At 43.4% G+C, this 14,297-nt stretch overlaps 1 protein-coding gene across 2 annotated transcripts in view; it reads left to right on the top strand.

Annotated features, from left to right (window-relative positions):
- The window catches only part of syt1a (synaptotagmin Ia), a 249,281-nt gene that overhangs the window by 182,298 nt on the left and 52,686 nt on the right, over positions 1-14,297 (top strand). For both annotated transcript variants that reach the window (XM_083758282.1, XM_083758283.1), the window contains one exon: positions 807-1,017. In XM_083758282.1, coding sequence (XP_083614408.1) covers positions 861-1,017 — 157 coding nt within the window. In that variant the 5' untranslated portion in view covers positions 807-860. The remainder of the gene's footprint in view (positions 1-806; positions 1,018-14,297) is intronic.

The following is a 14,297-nucleotide window of genomic DNA, read 5'->3' as shown; positions in this document are numbered from 1 at the left end:
CCTCCAGATTGTACTTAAGTACAAGTAAATGTACTTAGTTATGTAGTTAGTTAGTTAGTTAGTTAGTAAATGTACTAAGTTTTTTAGCGGCCTAGGCTTAGCTTAGAGCAGCTGTTTTTTAATGGTCTATATAGACCGTCTATATACAGCTGTTGAAATGACGTTGTTTCAACGTCTAATCTAAGCCTAGACCGCTAAAGAAAACGTTCACTTTTAGACCAGTTATAATAACCCGGTTTTAGACGGCCATTTAGACGTATTTTCAAACATTTGTATATAGTCTTTAACCTGTACCAGAAATCAAACTGCAAAAATAAGCCTCGGCCCTCTGAATGTGGACTTTGAGTCAAAGAGTGAGGGAGGATTGTGAGTGAACGGTGCCAGTCCACCATCATCTCCCTCTCCTCTCCTCTCCTCTCCTCTCCTCTCCTCTCCTCTCCTCTCCTCTCCTCTCCCTCTCCCCTCCCCCCTTCCCCTCCTCTCCTCTCCTCTCCTCTCCTCTCCTCTCCTCTCCTCTCCTCTCCTCTCCTCTCCTCTCCTCTCCTCTCCTCTCCTCTCCTCTCCTCTCCTAACCAGGGCCGGTTCAACCTGGACTCACTCCAGGTGATGTTTACTCAGGCTGAGCCAGACCCAGCAGCTGCTCACACCCTAACCGCCTCGGCTCACTCGTCGCGATCGAGTGTACAGAAAGCAGAGTCTCTCTGACGCACATCTGTCACAGCAGTGCAAATACTCACGTGCATGTTGTCTTCCTTTGTTCCTCCCTCTCTCTCTCTCTCTCTCTCTCTCTCTCCCTCCTTCCCCAGCATCTTGCCTGGCTCGCCCACAGTGCCACCAGCGCCGCCACCACCGCCACCACCATGACTGAGAGTCGGAGGGAAGCCCTGGCAGCCGCCCCGGCGCCCACCGCCACCTCCGTGGCCGGAGCCAACAGCACGGAGCTGGCAGGCCCGGGGAACACGGAGGACTTCTCCAAGCTCAAGGACAAGTTCATGAACGAGCTCAACAAAATCCCACGTGAGTAATACTACTGTATGTTCTGCCTTTCTCCTGCAGTGCCACACACACACACACACACACACACACACGAGCAACGGTGACTCTGACTCATACTGTACCGCTTCTGCGTAGATGCTTTTCGTAAATTTGTACCAAATAAATAAAATGTAATATTGTCCATTAATGGATTAAATAACCCCGGGTTAATTTACGTATATATATTTACAAATGACATCTTTATAGGGAAACTATGAATAGCATTTTATAGATATGTTCAGTGGTGGAAAGTAAATAAGTAGATTTACTTAAGTAGGCTACTGTACTTTTAGGTATTTCCTATTTCCCAAACTATTTATTGTACTCCACTATACATATCAGCAAATATGTACTTTTACTCCACTACAATTATTGGAAAGTTACTAGTTACGTCCATTTGAAAATAGACAATCTACAATCTCCCAATGAGTTTTAAACACTAACCTGGCAAACACAAAATAAAGTGACAACCAAACCCTATTATTCTCTACTCTAATTTAATCTAACAAAAATATAGCATAATACCAAAAGCAGGCTTCCGTGCTGTGACATAATATGCCACAGCACGGAAGCCTGCTTTAACTAACTTGAGTTAGTGTGTTTTATTGCCTTATGCTTTAACCTTTGCCTTTAGTCATTTCGTTATATTATAACGAAATGACTAAAGGCAAAGGTTAAAGCATAAGGCAATAAAACACACTAACTCAAGTGTGTTTGTGGGTGGACAGCATTGTCAGAGACCACAGGTGTTTCACTTAAAAAAAAAAAACGTTATATCGTTTACTCAGGCTAATGTAAACACCACTTGCTTGATTCAGTATTTAGATATTTGATATTCATTTTATCTGACCCTTCCTATACACACCCATTGTAACTTCAAACTCCATTTTAACCATGATAGATTCATCGAAAACACCCGGGCTTTTTTCTGGTGACTGATATTGTCCTTCTAGTACGTGAGGGGGACGTGGTTTTTCCTTTGCTGTTTTCATTTATTTTTTAAATACTGTTTTTGGAAAAGAATGAGGAGGAGGACTACTCTGCTGCGCGACCCCACGCCCCCCTCACGTATTAGAAGGACAATATCTGTCAACAGAAAAAAGGACGGGTGTTTTCGAATCTATCATGATTAAAATGGAGTTGGAAGTTACAATGGGTTTGTATAGGAAGGGGCAGCTGCAATTAATGTCAAATATCTAAATACTGAATCGAGCAACTTAAAAACTGTCTGGGGTGTTCACATAAGCCTGAGTAGGCGATGCAATGACCAAACTTTTTTTTGAAAGTGAAATATCCCTTTAAATAGTCTTCTCCAACCAATCACCAGAAGCAAGGGTAGGCCTAATTGGCAGCCAGCAATCAGATGATGATCGACAGCACCTGGAATAAACTCACACACTGACACAAAACCCCCACACACACTGCCACACAATCACACCATACTCACACCCATAACAACTTATGAGTAATAATAAGTAATAATAAATACATTTTAAGTAAATAAAACATGCAAGTACCTTTTCCGCCACTGGATATGTTTGCGGTTGTTCACCTGTGCCTTCCACCAGCAGTACTGTCTCAGCAGCTGGTCCGCGTCAATATGCCGACGGTCCATTGGTCCGATCGACAACCTACCTCAAACCCTCACCCTAACCCTAACCTCCCCCGGGGCAGACACCTAAACCTAACCCCAACCCTCTCCCGACCCCCAGCGCACCTCGGACCAATGCTCCCTCGGAGCAATGGTCCGTCGGATCATAGGGTGCTTCCCCTCAGCAGCAGCGTGCTGCACATGTCACAGAATATAACATCCACGGAAACATGAATGTCAAGCACCGACAGCGTATTCATTTCAGGGTGACTCGCGGTGTTCATCTAAAGCTCCTAAATATAGATACGGATACGGGTGACAGGTTTGTTGTCGAAGTAACTCTGACATCTCACATCTCGCACCCATGGAAGAGAGCGCTATTGCTTTAGTGGCGATGCAAATAAGTGACAGCGTCGTATATACCCTCACAGAGATTTATAGTGCTGGGATATTGGAAAGGATTTCCTCCTTCCATCTGGGAAGCAAGCAGCTTGTTTGTTTACCATGTAAAGTGCAGTTTCTCTTAATATTCAGATTGTGGCGAGCTGTCAGGAGCTTTGTCAACGGTCTGTGAGGAAGGACTGGGCAGCTTACAGAATTCAAAAGAGCAGGATATGGAAATGAGTAACTAGAAATCTAGCTGTCTGCCCTTGTGACTCTCAGACCTGATCAGACTCTATATGTTTTGTTTTTCAGTAGAAATGAGTTCCTTGTTTGAATTTCCTCCTGCAATTGTGTGGCATTTAATGTAGTATATAAAACAAAGTAGGCCTACATTTGAAACCCCTAAAACAGAAATGGAAATCAAAAGCAACTAGTAGTGAACATGGTTGTACAGTTTTTTTGTTTCATTCTGGCCATATAAATTCTAAAAAGAGTGTGATTAAATTTATACCATCAGAATACCAACCATTTACACACACACACACACACACACACACACACACACACACACACACACACACACACACACACACACACACACTCTATCTTTCATAAATATATAGACTAGGGCAGGTCCTATCAAAATAAACCAGTGTGATGATGATATATAGTAGCGGATGTTATTGTCTTAATTTTTGTTGCACACTACCTGGGCTAAAATCCACCGACCGTTACTGATAAGGCTGACGAGGTGAAGTTTTCGAATGAACAGGTTTTTTTGAGCAAGGAGTAGGAGGCCGAAACGTTGTATATGGTTTTTTTGCTCTGCTCTGGTAATTAAAGTTTTTTGGGGAGCTTTTAAACGGTGTCGACTTTCTCCTTTTTCAGTTTATTTCTTTTGTTGGAGCTCCTGTTGAATTTACTGGGATGTGCGTGACCACTAATAAGGTGTTTTGAGCACCCATCCATTAGCTGTTTTTTGGATTAAGATGGGTGAAGAAAAACTAAAACATAATGGCTGCATTAGGTGAGTAATTTCTTTGGATGGACAACATCCACTCAAGTCTTGAGACATTGCGTGCGGTTAGGGTGACTCTCTTGAGTCTCAAGAGAGTCACCCTGACCGCACGCAATGCCACGTGTTGGACCAATGTTGGCATCGAAACTATGAGTTGATCTGGATCCCCTTTTCTCTATGGCTCAAAACAGCTGGAATGACAAAATATTGTTCTATAAGCCTTCTATGGTAAGTACAATACACTACTGTGTGACATTCTTAATGAATCAATTAGCAGCTTATTCTTAATTTCATATATTTATTTCCTTTTTTTTAACTGTGTGTGGCGATTCTGACTGACTGGTGGAGCCAAATTGTTTTCCATATAGCTTCTGATTGATGATTATTCATTAAGAACGGCACACAAATTGTTGTGTAATCTACAGCATTACTGCATTTATTTTAGACTGTATGGGCCTATAGAATACAATAACAATATTTGTCATTCCTGATGCTTTGAGGTGTAGAGATATTAGGCCTACCTGAGAATCATAGATTCCAAGTCCCTGGGTAAAAACCATAGACTGTAAAAAGATATGGACAAAGCGTTCTCCAGGTCTGATATGGACGTAAGATGAAGCCAGTCAGTCCTTGAATTGTAAATCGCCATCTTTCTAGATCCGTTTGGGCCTAGCTGGCCATTGGCTGGCCCAGACAACGAGGCGGGACTTCCCCCCTTCTTCTTCGTTGGTTTTTATTTTGACTCGAGCGGGGGGTGGATCCCGATCATAGACTGTAAAGGTAGCCACGCCCCTCAGAACATACTCGACTTTATGGTAATTATTTTAATAAATGGGACCATAATTTTCCAAAAATAATATTATGACATGAGAAATGAGACTTTAAACTAGTGACTGGAAGCAGAAAGTATTCATGACCATGTTTATTAAGTCTACAGTCTAGGTGAAGTTGGGCCTAAATACATGGACCTCTATGGAGCTATGGCGTTTTTTGCCACAAAAGGCCATTATATGAACTTTCAGGAAGTCAGGATTTTCTACTGGCTTCACTTCCCCCCTGGTAAAAACATGGTATCAAATAAGTATTCCCTTATTGTCTCCACCAGGCCAAAAGGCATGGCCGAGACTAGGTTTGGAACCTTGACATAACCTTGACATTTCTAATAATCACATTGAAGAGAGAGGTGGCCTCGGAGAGAGCAGTGTAATGAATTCCCCATGGGGCTCTCTAAACACTCCTCTAAACACCTCAGGCTTTTTTTGCTTCGTCTGAACCATCAGTCTGTTAGTTTTATATACTATAGCTGCCTATAACTGCTGGCTGCCACAGTCATTTACCTCCAAATGGAACAGACACAGTTTTAAAGAGTTTTGACATTAATGTGAGGTAGGTGTGTGTGTGTGTGTGTGTGTGTGTGTGTGTGTGTGTGTGTGTGTGTGTGTGTGTGTGTGTGTGTGTGTGTGTGTGTGTGTGTGTGTGTGTGTGTGTGTGTGTGTGTGTGTGTGTGTGTGTGTGTGTGTGTGTGTGTGTGTGTGTGTGTGTGGACTGTTGTGAGAGCGTGCCCTTTGAAGCAGCCAATGTGTTCCTCAAACGTTATGTTAATTTGACCCTGGAGACACATTTCTTTGGTGTTCTGCCTCTGTGAAGCTGTGACTAAAAGTATATACATATAATAAATAGAGAGTTGTTATTGTGTCTCAGTGTGAGACCGTGTACTACTAAACTCTTGACCCTGGCAGTGGTGGAAAGTAACTAAGTATACATTTACTCAAGTACTGTACTTTTAAGTAACATTTTTATTTTCAATACTTTAATTTTACTTCTACCCTACTACATCTCGGATCCAAATATTGTTGCTCCACTACTTTTATTTGCGGTGGTTAACATACATTTAGCATTTCAGCAATGTATAGCCTACATTTCGTCCATTTCGTCTACAAGTTCACAGCTTGTAGATCTACTATTTTCAAAAAGGTGTTTAAACATTTGAAAACCTTAAATGGAACAATCTGCATATACTTTCTAGTTTTGGCACTTTAAGTACATTTTGACTTGATTGACTTTTACTTACTTACTTACTACTGGACTAGTTTTATATTGCAGTATTGATGCTTTTACTTAACCCTTCAAGGCCCAGAAGTGCGACAGACGTGGGGGGGAGTTTCCCCTGGTTGGATGTTGCGCGTGGAATTAACACGTTAATCCAATCAGTTCCTTTCCCCGGCCTCCATCAGGCGCCCCGGATGGCCAGGGGGAGGCAGTATAGACACCAGGACTTTCACCCACCTTACTTGTAATGTGATGCAATCATGTGACAATAAAGATTGATTATGATTATGATTCTGAGAGAGAGCTACAGTATAGCCCTAGCCCCAACAATAGCAGTAACCAAATATCCCAGTTAGATGTACAGTATAAAGAGTATCTGCAGTGTCCGCTTGTAACAAATTGGTGCTGTAGCTTGCTGTCCAGACTCCAGATGGACTTTTATCTATTAGCAGATGAGCAGCTGCATGGAATATGCTAAAACATTACCAACAATCTGCTGTATCTTCAGATGTCATTTAACTGGACTGATTAGATACGTAGTATCTCTAAATCAGCAGCTTGTTTTCGTTAACAAGTCCTATTTTGAAGTCAAATGGATCATTTTGACATCAATCGTTACAATTGCTGCGTTTTCATGTATGGATGGCTGCTTATTTCTGTATCGGCACATGTTGGAATACTAACAAAATGCTGTGAAATCTCTGAATGAAGTACATTTTTAATTCCTTTTGTGTGGGTCACACGACGACAGTATCAATGGCGTGTTGTTGCTCCATGCTGAGGTTTTCATACGCGTCACTACACGCGTCCCAAACTCTTCTCCCTCCTGGCTCCCAAGCTATGGAATGAACTGCCCGTTGCAATTAGAACTACAGACTCACTATCTTCCGTCGTAGTCTGAAAACTCACCTCTTCAGACTGGCGTATCCAAAGGCTAAAATATGTAATTTAAATTTAAATATCTATGTAGAGTTCGTAGACATAGCATTCTATAGTGTATATACTTTAGTTTCATTGTACAGATAATCTAGTAAATCTACTGTTAGATGGATGATATGTTCTTAGTTTAATTATGATCCTAGATGACTATTTCTATGCATTTGATGTAAATGGTAAATGGTGCATTTATACATGCCTTTATCCAAGGCGCTTTACATAGATTGTGCATTACATTGACCCATTCACACACACATTCATACACTGATGGCAGCGGAAACCATGCAAGGCACCAACCAGCACATTAGGGTTCAGAGTCTTACTCAAGGACACTTCGACACTAACCCGGGGAGCCCGGGTTCGAACTGCCAACCTTGCAGATGTATTACCTTGTGTTGTTCTTGCTTTACTGTCAAATCGCTCTGGATTAAGAGCGTGTCTGCTAAAAATGCCTAAATTGTAAATTGGAATACACCCTATCCCAGTCTTGCATCAGATCACATTTTAGTCAGCGTTTGGATAAAGAGCATGCAGGGATCTCCAGACAGAGCTTCAAGTGCCTCCATCAGGAGGCTGTTTCTCAGGGGGGAGTGCATGGTACTTAAGCCACTCTGGACTGAGGTCGATTAAAAAAAAGGCTTCAAAATCCTAACATTTTTCTGAAAAACCCATGCTTCTATGTCAGTGGTGCTCAACCTTTTTCATGTCAAGGACCCCCAGAATTATCTCTATTGGGCCACGGTTCCTCATCTCAAAATATATGACCCTTCCAGAAGCAAATATTTTAGTTAAAAATGTTCGCTCTGAAATATATATACTCAAAGATTTGCGCCACATTTTCACGATTTAAAAAAAATAGCAGACCTACAAGCTCGTAGCGCGCCACTCGGTGGCGCCCTATGAGCTTGTAGATCTGCTATTTTAGCTAAATGAATAGCTAAATTATAACATAATATTTAAAACACTAAGGGGTTCCCGTACAGAATGGATTAAGCCTGAGCCAAAGGCTCCCCTGCTGTGTCCTTGAAGATGCCGGGACGAAGAGACAGTGTTTAGCTGCCACTCGTTGCTATTCAACAGCCCCTGAAGCAAAAGTGTCTCATTGGCCACGCTTACATGCAAGGCTGATTATTCAGAATAAATACTTCCAAATAAAATATTTTTTTTGCTGCGTGTTTACATGGGAAATGGTCATTCCGAATGATTGTTTACATGGAGATGTGATATAAGACATGATACATGTTAATTCACATGAAACTACGCCATCTGTTGGACACATAAAATATAGGCAGTTCATTCATTGTGACTGTCTCAACAATACAAACATTACAGACGAAAGACGATACTTTGAAATCCCATCATTTCATTCCACAGTAGCTTTGAGGCTGCTGGTTGGATAGGGGCGGGCATAGCCACTGCGTTTCCCCTTCTCCGCTGGGAAGGTGATCATCTTGTTTTTATTTGTACTTTATTATCTACAGCACGGCCAGGGCACGCAACACACTGATTATTATTGTATCAAGGGTCGCTCGTTATTTTTGAGAGAGAGAGAGAGAGAGAGAGAGACTGTTGAACACACACACACGGAGCAGTAAACGGGGGGACATCGCATTTATCAACTTTTCGCTGTGCGCCTCACAAGGATATTGGGTTTATTTGTGATTCGTCTTTGCACAATGCACGTACATTGTGTAAGTAAGCGCTGATCTGCAGGCTGACAACGTGTCCCATCTGTGGTCTTGTACATCGCATAAAGCATATAATGCATAGCAATATATATATATATATATATATATATATATATAGATTATCTATACACGATACACCAGGCATAATATATTCCCGGGCAAAGTAGGGTACCAGAGAATACAGATACAGGCTGGCTATATAACCTATATCTTCTTCTTCTTCTCTTGCTGCGAGAGTGAGGTCTAGCCAACACCAACTCGGGATTCCTGGATCGCTGCCCTCCACAAATTCCTATCCAACATCAGGTTCTTGAGCTCTGCAGTGTTGTTAGCCAAGCTGTCGCGCTGCAGCACGTCTACATAGGTGGTACGCTTCTTTCCCCTCCTGGCTTTGCCCTGGGTTGGCTCCCATAGGGTCAATTTACTTGCCTCAAGTTCTGGGTGCCTGACGCAGTGCCCTGCCAGCCTCATCCTTCTCTCTCTGACTTTGTTCGTGGCGCGTGGTAGGTCCCCATAGAGGTCCACATTTCTGATGTGGTCCGTCCATGTGACACCTTGTGCCATTCGTAGCATTCTTGTGTAGACTCCATCCAGGGCTTATAACCTATATCAAACATGTTTGAAAAATGTCAGAGTGATCATCAACTCGGGACGGTTGGATCTTTGAACACTCACAGATCAGGGGGATCATCATCACTGCTGCTGCTCCTCGGCGCGCCTTGGATATGGCCGCGCGCCTTGGAGTTATTGTAGCGCCTTGGAAATGAGCATGCTCAGAAAGACCAGAATGAACTTACATCCGAAGCAGTGTATACGACTATACGTGAATCCAATTTTCTTTCAATCGCATTGAACATCGGAATAATCCGGCCAGTGACATCGGAATGGTTTTTAAATCGCATCGAGCATTTTCATTCAGATTTTAAGTTTTTGTAGGTGTTTCCATGACAACGTTTAGTATAGGATTGAACTTCTATTCGGAATTAAGAGGGGTTGAAAGACCTCATGTAAATGTGGCCATTGTCTGGTATGGAGAAGAGAGCCGGCACATTTGGCTGACGCTGTGCCATGATGGTTTTGAGACGATGACGACGTATACGTCGCGGGTCAGTATAGCATGCAGAAATATGACTAGAGCAGTGGTTTTCAACCCTTTTCATATCAGGGTCCATTATTTATTCGGCATTTGAGCCATGGACCACCGTTTGATGAGATTTGGCCTCTCAGACCCAATATATACGTTGATAAACACTTGTTTATTTTATAATTTTTATCCCACGATTTTGCAACCCATTTTTTCACCCAGTGTCAATTATCTAATGTAAACCTGGGCGCTACACTTCCTCTGCCAACCTGGGGGGCAGCGGACTGACCTCATGCTTCCTTCTATGCATGAGGAGTTCAAGCTGCTTCTTTTCACCTGACAGGGGGGAATTTCCCCGGCCGGACGTAGCGCGTGGAAGGAACACGTTATTCCGACCAGTTCCTTTCCCCTCCATCAGGCGCCCCGGCTGGCCAGGGGGAGGTAGTTTAGAGACCAGTATTACTGCATGTTTCTTGTGAGGGTACCTACCCTAGGGGACACGGGGAGAACATGCAAACTCCACACTGAAAGGCCCTTTCGCCATCAACACTCGTTGATCAAAATTAACAATTATTCTACATTCTCTAATTGTGTAGATTTCTTGTAAATTAAATAATGCAGATGTTTAACAATAATTTAACTCTTGGTCCATTTGATTTCATTTTACGCTCTCAAGAGTGACTGAGAAAGGCCCATCTGGCTGAAACATATCCGTTGTCTGTTCGTCAGAGGTAAATAAACCATGTGAAAAGGAAATGTATTGTGTGCTGGCGATTCCTTTGTTTCCAATTGTACCTTTGAGCCTTGCACCTAATTAATACCATTAATACTCTAATAAGGGTCCATTTGGTTACCAACACTCCATCATTTAGCTGGGGACCACCTGGAACCCCCTCAAGGACCACTGCTTTCCCCGTGCCACTGGTTGAAAACCACTGGACTAGAGCATTCGCAAACACCTTCCGCTTCTAGCTTCACATGCTGACGTTATTTTCTCTCTCTCTCTCTCTCTCTTCTAAATCTCTTCTAAATATCTGAAACACTAAGGTCACATTCTCACCTAATACTTCGGTAGACTCAGAACCGTATGGGCGGGGAAAGGGGATTCTTGCATATTTAATTGGCTGCGGTTTGCCTTCACACTGTCATTCGCAGCAATTGGAAACGCAGCAGGGGGGACCTTTATCAATGTGTTCCGTTCATAAACTATAGCCTACACAGTGAAATCTATGGTGATAAAATTACACTCATAACGTGCATGTGTCGTGCCGCCTGGGACCCCCCCCCCCTCTCTCTCTCTCTCTCTCTCTCTCTACGCACGCAGCCGCCACACACTGTTCTTTTGGGCATGGAGGCACAGCGCTGCATGAGCGCACTGATATAACTCCCCAGTCCCACACAGTGACAGCACTCCATGTTTACGGCACGCACAGACATTAGAATATTATGTAGGCTATAATACACTGCAGTGTTTTTATGTGTTTTCTTAAGCAATTGATTAATGTAGCCTACACGTCCTCATTTCGATCAGGGCTTCAGTCTCCTTATTCGACCACGTCTATCCACAGTAACGGGACATCTTTGCGCTGCGTAAAATATGCCTTAACCGTCTCCAACTGTGTTCAGCTCCTCACCCGCCACATTATGTTTGCTTCATTTCCTTTATTTACTGCGGATTGCATTCACACCTGCACCGAATCGTAGTCAAGTGCGATTCGAAGCGAAGCGAAACCCACGTTTTTGGACGGAGTAAAATGCGGTTATTTGCTGCGCATTAGGATTCGAATGAGCCTTCACACCTGCCAAACGAAGCGCACTTTCTGACAATGCGCAGCAGGATTCGTTTTAATCGCAGCAAAGCTCTCTGGTATGAATGCGACCTAAGTTGTACTTTTTGTGGCAAAAGTGCTCAACCTGCCTTGACCCCCCCCCCCCCCCTCTCTTCTTCCCTTTCTTGTTTTTTTTTCTTGGAAAAATGACACGATGGCAACTATGCACAAAAACAAATTTCACCCATGCACTTTTTACTTGTAAAACTGTGATGTGACAATCTCTCTCTCTCTCTCTCTCTCTCTCTCTCTCTCTAGGCACACTGTAATTGCTTTCATTTCTTTCTGGGACTCAGGTTACCTTAATTAAGGAACACACAAAAGTGTCTTTCATTGAAAGGCACGTGCCGGACAGTTAAATACAATTGATTTCTACAGCAGTTGGCCGAACGCCATTTAATCAGACTGTAATACAACAAAACATTGACATAAGCATTTTCCGTGCTCAGCCAATCAAGTCATCACAAAGGTCATTCCAGCCAATCACTTCTCTGCCTCACTTTTATCTATAATATATACTTTGCTCAGCCAATGAATTCATCGCTATGGCGTGATCAGCCAGTCACAAGCCAATGTTTGTGTTCACACAAACCCGGAAAGCTGGGCATAGGAGGGGCCCCTCAAACTAGATCTAACACACAGTATGTACAATACTGTTGTGTGTTGAAAAATAAATCACACCCGTGTTAACCCATTTTGACCGATTGAACGATTCTGCAAATGTCTTCTAAATCCTGACAGTTTTTTGAAAAACCCATGTTTCTGTATGTCAGTCGTTCTCAAACATTTCCGTGAACTAAGTGAGGGGCGACGCTCTTCTCATCAATCATACATCATCATACATCATCTCATTCAGGCCCAATCACAATTTGCGTCCTCACTTTTCCGTCTTCACTTTTATGATCTTCAATGTTTGTGTTTACCCAAATCCCGGACAGCTGTGTGCATAGGGGGCCCCTCAAACAAATACACCACCAAAATGCCACCGTTTGATTATAGGCCTGTTTATTTGGAGGCATGCTACAGTATATTAATCCATTCAACATGTAATTTGTGTATCGGAGCTTTTATTTGAAAACATGTCACTGCTCTGCAGGTCCCTCAGTGGGGAGGCTGCTTATCACTAAGGCTTTCAGGCTTGAAACATGAACCTGCCACATCTGAGACACTTCCATTAAAAGATAGGCTCCTTAAGTTATGTTTGTTTGTGTGTGCGCGCATTTGTGTACGCACACTGCCGTTTCTGTGCGTATATTTGCTGGTGTGTGTGTGTGTGTGTGTGTGTGTGTGTGTGTGTGTGTGTGTGTGTGTGTGTGTGTGTGTGTGTGTGTGTGTGTGTGTGTGTGTGTGTGTGTGTGTGTGTGTGTGTGTGTGTGTGTGTGTGTGTGTGTGTGTGTGTGTGTGTGTGTGTGTGTGCGTGTGTGCGTGCGCGTGCACGTGACACGTGTGCGTGCGTGTGCACTGAGTGCAAAACATACTCTCTCTCCATGCCTTCCGCCTGGTGGAGACAATAATAAAGTCCACAACATACGTTTTTAGTGGGAGGAGACCAGTGGTTTTGGGATAAAATCAGTGATTCTCAACCTTTTCAGGCTGTGACCCCCCAAAATAATCACATTTGAACCGGGGATTAAGACTGAGGTTATAGGGCTAGCGACCTACGTGGCTGGTTAAGACTGAGGTTATGGTTAGCGACCTACGTGGCCGGTTAAGACTGAGGTTATAGGGCTAGCGACCTGCGTGGCCGGTTAAGACTGAGGTTATAGGGCTATCGACCTACGTGGCCGGTTAAGACTGAGGTTATAGGGCTATCGACCTACGTGGCCGGTTAAGACTGAGGTTAGGGTTAGCGACCTACGCGGCCGGTTAAGACTGAGGTTAGGGTTAGCGACCTACGTGACCGGTTAAGACTGAGGTAGAGTTAGCAACCTACAGTACGTGGCCGGTTAAGACTGGGGTTAGGGTTAGGGTTTGGGATTGTGTTAGTAATCGGTCGGACTAATATAACAGGAGGTCAGAACAATGACATGTTGATGTTACCATATTATTATTTTGACAACTTGGCCAATGTTTGGCCAGTTTTTTGTTCTTTTTTGGCTAGTTTGTTGATTACTTTTTCATTTCATTTTTGGGACCCCCCCTAGGGGTCCTAACCCGAGAACCGCTGTTCTACAAAGATCCTCTTCCATCACAACGCTCCAAGCAAAGGCCGAAGCTGTAGATCCTAAAGTTATTTTAGAGCATCACAGTTTCTTTTCCTTGGAGGAGAGTGCTTATTGATTTTGTCACAACGGAGCATTGATTTTTCATGTCCACGGTGAGCGGACCATGGCTGAATGCTGCTGAGCCAAAACCAAGGAGGAGATAGACTGTAATATTTGTTTCTCTTCTGAAGGGCTTTCTTCTGCTTTTATTGTTTTTTAGATAAAGTCTTCACAGCAGGACTGAAAGTCTGTCATACACTGAATCTTTTCACCAGCTGCGAAGCAGAGCTGGTCTATTTCCTCTCCAGGGGGCTTCATGTCATTGGATGCCTTAGTCACGACCTGGTGTCCTGATTGGCTGCCTCGTCTCTAGGCAACCAGACACTTTTAATGCCAGCAGCAACCCATCGTCTAAACGGTAGCGCGCAGCCAACAAGTTAGGCAACCAGACACTTTTTGCCTCTAGCCGACCTCTCAGT

This window comes from Protomyctophum parallelum, assembly GCF_964188405.1.
Source record: "Protomyctophum parallelum genome assembly, chromosome: 22".
NCBI classification, from domain to species: domain Eukaryota; kingdom Metazoa; phylum Chordata; class Actinopteri; order Myctophiformes; family Myctophidae; genus Protomyctophum; species Protomyctophum parallelum.
Note: the sequence above shows the minus strand (reverse complement) of the source record. Positions and strands in the feature narration are given on the sequence as shown.